Source organism: Pagrus major, chromosome 23 (genome assembly GCF_040436345.1).
Source record: "Pagrus major chromosome 23, Pma_NU_1.0".
NCBI classification, from domain to species: domain Eukaryota; kingdom Metazoa; phylum Chordata; class Actinopteri; order Spariformes; family Sparidae; genus Pagrus; species Pagrus major.
Genome location: NC_133237.1, coordinates 22,420,892 through 22,426,891, shown reverse-complemented (window position 1 = coordinate 22,426,891; position 6,000 = coordinate 22,420,892). Strand labels below are relative to the sequence as shown.

The 6,000-nt window shown below is 42.7% G+C and overlaps 1 protein-coding gene across 1 annotated transcript in view; it reads left to right on the top strand.

Moving 5' to 3' along the window:
- Positions 1-486: 486 nt before the first annotated feature.
- Positions 487-6,000, top strand: part of LOC141019814 (heparan sulfate glucosamine 3-O-sulfotransferase 4-like) — an 81,667-nt gene continuing 76,153 nt past the window's right edge. The window contains exon 1 of the mRNA XM_073494831.1: positions 487-1,082. Coding sequence (XP_073350932.1) covers positions 487-1,082 — 596 coding nt within the window. The remainder of the gene's footprint in view (positions 1,083-6,000) is intronic.

Sequence of the window (6,000 nt, the reverse complement as noted above, 5' to 3'; positions counted from 1 at the left end):
GAGGAGAAGAAGAGGAAGAAGAGGAGGAAGAATCCCACTTTAAACACTGCTGCTCATTTTCTTTCCTCTCTTTATTTCCCTCCTTCTTCATAAAATGCCTACATTTCGCTCATCACACTCAGTCCAGTTCAAGCCAGGCTGCTCATCTGGAAGGACGCCAGACCTCCAGCCTCTCAAATCTGCAAGTTCAGTCCAATAAATTGTGACATTGTCTGTCAGCCTTGGAATAAAAAAGAAATCGACACTCAAGAGGAGAAGGGACGCGATATTCTCCCGGAATCTTAACGAGCTATTTCCCCGGCTATCCTTTTTTTTATATATAAATATGCGGTCAGGTTGGATAAGGTTGGTTTGGTCCAGCTTCACGCTTTTCCAGCTGGAGCAGCGCTGATAGTGACTGATTATTGCTGTTGATTTTTTGTCCATGCAAGACTCGGGGTGGAAACATGTCTGGCCACTTCTTTGAGAGGATCACTGCTATCAGAGATGGCATTTTGGTCCAGCACTTCGGTTTTCACCTCTAAAGTGCCCCGGAAAATCTTATTCATGTTCACCCTCTCCCTCTCTGTCACATACTTGTTCTATAGCTTGATGAGCTGCTACAACTCGCTGCAGTTCCCCCTGCAAGAGAACTACGCGTATCAAGGGAGGCTGGTGACGGAGGAGACAACTTTTGTGACATTGAGGGAGAAACTTTACTCCGCTTCCCAGGGCTTCAGCGAATTCACCGAGGCCGAGAGGACCACCGCGGTCTCCACCGTGAAGGATCATGCCGAGGCCGAGCAGAGGACGGTGGAGTGGATTAGGACGCAGGCGGCTCCGACCAAATCGGCGGCGGCGTATCGCACCACCGCGCTGGAGAGGGAGCACCAGGAATTCAGCACCACGGACAGCGATCTCAGGGTGAACTGCACCATGGATTACGGAGAGAAGAAACTTCCCCAAGCCATCATCATCGGGGTGAAGAAAGGGGGGACCAGAGCCCTGCTGGAGGCGCTCAGGGTGCACCCGGACGTCAGAGCCGTTGGGAATGAGCCACATTTCTTTGACAGGAACTACGAGAAGGGGCTGGACTGGTACCGGTGAGTTACAGTCTCAGTGTGATCTAGCCCCAGTGTTTCTGTTTGAGCCAGATCCATTGCTAATCATGCACACTCCAGCCTCCTCCTTGCTGTTTTCCAATTCCAATAAATCTTTTTTTTTTTTCATTCGTATTTAATTTGAAAGACTCAAAACCTGCAGGAGATCAGACACAGAGGATAAATCATTTCTCAAACTTTTCATCTCTGCACATCAGCTACACAAGCTAATTTTTTTTTGTGGTTCTGATAATAAATAAAGCCTGTGGATTGGATTATCTCACTCCAGCAAGTTTCACATCCTTGCATTTTGAGTGACACCAATACAAAGCAAAGGCTGCCTGGAAATGCAGGGGAAAAAAGTGGTTTGTAAAGTGGTTGGTATGATTTGTATAAATTGGTAAAATGGTCCTTTAACAGAGTGTGTAAGAGCACCTGAGAGAGGTGAGGTCTGTAATCTTGTGTTGAGAGTATATATTTATACTGCTCACAGGAGAGTTTCCACTCTGCTTCTGAACCATGATGTGTGTGTCATTACAGGCTGTAGTGAACTCCATTGTTGCAGATCCAGGGTGGTCTTAAACAGCAGAATCACACTTCACCAAGCATGGTGGCAGACAGACACACACAGATGAGGGCCACGGGCCAGGATTCTGTTCAACATCACGTTTTATTTTTTTTGGGGGGGGGTCGGGCATCGTCTGCTTCAGTCTGCTTCCTGTATCAGCTGGTGAACATGAAACACGTGATGGAAAACACAGTGTCCATGTGTTCTCATATTATTTTCTTACACTAATCAAGAGGAATTGGCTCATTATTCAGTTCATTTTTCCTCAGTTTTAGTTGCACACATGCATAGTCATGCACACAGATTTAAAGAGTTCTTTTATAGGAACACATTTTCATGTGATACGTATCAGACTGCAAGTATTTAAAGGTGAACTAGTTTTTTTTTTCTCGCTTGACTCCGCTTTCATCTTAAAGTCTGTCAGTATTTTCTCCTCCTACTCAACCCATCATTTAGCAGAGCACCTCCTTTGCATGAATTGCACAACACGTGAGAGTCTTGCATTTTTTTGATCTTGAATTGTTAGTTAGTGTCTGGCTGACATTCAGTCCAGCTTTATTAGCCAGTGAGCTGCCTGTTTATCATTCCCGTGTTTATGTGAGAAAAAAAATCAATTTGAGGGTTCACTCATGGTCAGTTGGTCATGGCTCCGCTTGGCGTTCCTCTCGCATAATGATGTTTGACCGAGGGAATTCAAGACTTTCTAACGGAGTCAATGAGCTGACGAGAATGACGCTGACTCAAGGTCCCTTCTGTTCCTCCGGAGAAACCCGGGTCTGTTACGCCGGTGTTTGGGTTGTGGAGCATCTGCTTTCATCTTGCTGCATAGACATGGGAGCTCTCGGCTGTTCATTTAGCCTGTGTTAATGCAAGCTGTTTCATTACGCTTCCGGTGAAAGGCTCATTAGACAGGAGGATGACATGCTTACATAAATAATAATAAGTGTGCTCGTGTGTTTTAGGGCCCCAGAGCCGAAAAAATCCCCACAGGAGCCTTAATTTTGTATCCGACGCTGTCCTGTGAGGAACGTTCACCTCTGAATGGTGCATTCAGGGAGCCAGTGAACACACAGGCCACATTTTTACACCAGTGGGTATAAAGTTGATGGTTTAATGGGTAAAAAATAATGACGAATTGAGCCACGCTGAGGCAAAAAAAAATCCATTCAGGCCACGTTTGTTTGTTTCTACACAATGCCTTTTACTGCATCGCTCTCCTCTGGCTAATGTGCACTTAATGGAAGTGAAATTATGATCAGTTACAGATGTTTGCAAGCATTTGACATTGGTGTAGTAGAACGAGACCAGTAATCTCATAAAATGTGATTCATAAATTCAGGCCTGTCTCAGTAACACCTGCTCCACATGTTGATGGATGTGAACGACAAACTATGGGGAGATGTAATCCTAAGGCGTCTCATCAGAGCTTACATGTACTCAAATGCTCACTCAGTCTCGGTGAATCCAACGATATCTGCAGGAGCTTGTATCGACTGGTGATATTTTTCAGTTACAGTTTATCCTACACATATTCAGGTGCAGTGATCTTCAGTACGGGGTTGTGTGTTTGAGCTGTTTGTGTGTGCTTAGGGGAATACTTTCCTGTGGCTTTATGTGATCTTGTGCGATCGTGTGTGATTTGAGCTCTGGAGGAAAGAAAAGAGGATGAAGGGAAGTTCCATCGAGTTTTTGTGCTGTGAATTAAAGAACCTGCCACGAGGTGAGGAAACATGGTGGGTTCATTCAGGCAAGCCTGGAGCCTTTGCCACTGCAGTACAGCTGGGGTTATAGTCAAACCCAATCCCCTGGATAAATGTACATTTCTGAAAACCATGGTGATACTTTAGATTTCCTTGGGTTCAATTTTCTATTTTATGTTGTGACAAGACTCTGCTTATGGTCTTTTTAGGTTTAGGCAACAAAATCCACTGAGTTAGGGTGAGGAAATGTTCATGTTTTGCTTAAAGTACCTGTTTTGGTCGCCACAAACATGACTGGAAATTGTCCCGAGGTTTTCTTTAAGGTATCCAGTGGTGTCATGCTTGCAAATGTTGAAACGCAGTCTCAAACTGTGGCCACTGGCTTGGCAGCCTTCTCATCTGTTACCTACACCACCTCCTCAGGTCATAAATGTAACGTGAATGTATTGTGACACCTGTTGTAGAAACGTCCCTGTGCTATGTAGCTTTTTACAAATAGAATAGTGAACATCAGTGGTTTGCAGAAATGTTAACAGCCAACATTTCATCCTGGCGACTCGGCTGGTTGCACAGTAGGGTTATAGTCCAGCTGAATGAGATTGTGAACATGTGTTTGTGCTACTTGAACATTCAGCTTCAGACACCTCATTTAGAAAAAATGCATCTGTCCAGTAAAGGCTTTTTTTGCCACTTTCCTCTGACTTGGGTAAAGTATCATGAAGAATCAGCTCCTCCAAGGATGTTATCATTATCTTGGCAAATGTTTGACATGGTCAAACCTCAGTGACAGTGGTGGAATAAAAGGAAATATGTGCTCTTTTATGTAGGCAGCAGCGAACGCCCCCTCCTATTCCACAGTCACTGTGTTCTCCTGCTGAAGTGAAGGCAGGCAGTACAACTTGTCAGCTTGTGTTGTGTAGAGGCTGCATGTACAGTACATGTGTTGTCGACAGGAATCTTAAAAACGGCACTTCATCAATTCTGAAGTTATTTGAAATAATTACATTCATTTTAAAAAAGGTAACTGGCCATTTATTTTGCAACTGAAGCGTTTTCTTGGAGCTTTGAGTCTTTGTGTTGTTGTTGTGTGAGAGGATTCACTAAATTAGTATATTATATAGACTAAATCACAGTTGTTGCACTCAGATTCACTTTTATTTATAGGCTGGGGACTCAAATGACATTTTGACACATGCGTCTCCAGTAGCGGTTGGATCTGAATCGTGCTTGTGTGATTTATGCTCGTTAGTGTTTCAATGTATCTGTTAAAATTACAAATGAAACGCATCACATGATTTTTTTTTTTTTATGGCATCAGTCCATGTTATCAGTAGTTAGAGATGGTTTTTTGATCCATGTGTTCATAAAAATGCTTCCAGAAACCTTTTTGCAACCGCTTTACACCGAACAGTGAATTTCTTTTTAAAAAATTAGCATTGAATCCAACGTTTCCATCGTGCAACACCTAACTTAATGTCATGTGAATCCTCACAATTTCGATTACGATTCCCCTGTCAATTATTTGAATGCACAACAGTTCTCATTTCATTGCTGTGCTCCCATTGATGTATCTTAATAATGCACATGTTACTGCACATGTTGCCTTTTCATCAATTAATACAAGAACTCCGGTTAATCTAAACTCCCTTTTCATTTAGAAAGCCAGTATACAATATGTAAAGATGCATCGTTTCAATACCAGTATCTGTGTGACCCACCTCAGTACATACACATAATATAAATCTTTCTCCAAGAGCTTCACAAGTACTGTAGTGTTGTCACAATACTGGGATTTCTAGCTTCTATACACTGCCTTGAAAATATCGATGTTCAATACCATGTTTAACAACATGGGTAAAAACTGACATGACACAAAGGGCATACAACTGTGATTTTTATCTAAAGATAAATACAACAAGGCTTGTGTACTGTGTGTTACTAGCAAAAGCATCTAAATGAATTGATTATGGAGGTGGAGCGATGTGGCATCTCGCTGTTGGTAAAGAGAGTGAAATAATGCAGCTAGTGCTGGTGTGTCAATACTGTGAAGAATGAGGCCTGAAACTGTCGATATTTTGATCTCTTTGACAACGCTAATTACAAGTGCGCTTCAATCTACAAAAAAATACATTTTCACATTGCACCTCTAAGACCGGGGTACTTCCTGACACATGACTCTGCTGCATGCTCCTCTCTCAGATGGCTTCAAACTCCTGATTATGCTCCGTCGCTGCATCGGTGCAGAATCCTCCACATCGGCATCACAATGCATCTAAGAATCATTGATTTTCAACACGTCTAATACAACTGTGTTGTTCTGTTGCTGTTGTTTTACTTGCACATTTTTCTGTTTAACGCAATATTAAGCATCTGACCCGTTACTGACACGTTACCGGATTAGGGATTAACTCCAATTGTGGAGGCGGAGGGAAAACAATGCTTTGTTTCTGTTTTTTAATTTATTTTGTAGAGTAATTCTTCCATCATGAACACTTCAGAATGTGGCACAAAGATGGTTTTAGCCTCCTGTATAAACTCAGCACATATCTAATATTCACATCAGGATTCTTGTTTATTATTGCGGGTCTGGTATGAACCTCCATCGACGGGCCCAGATTGGTGATTGGTCCTGCTTTCCTGTTTTTAGTGCTCT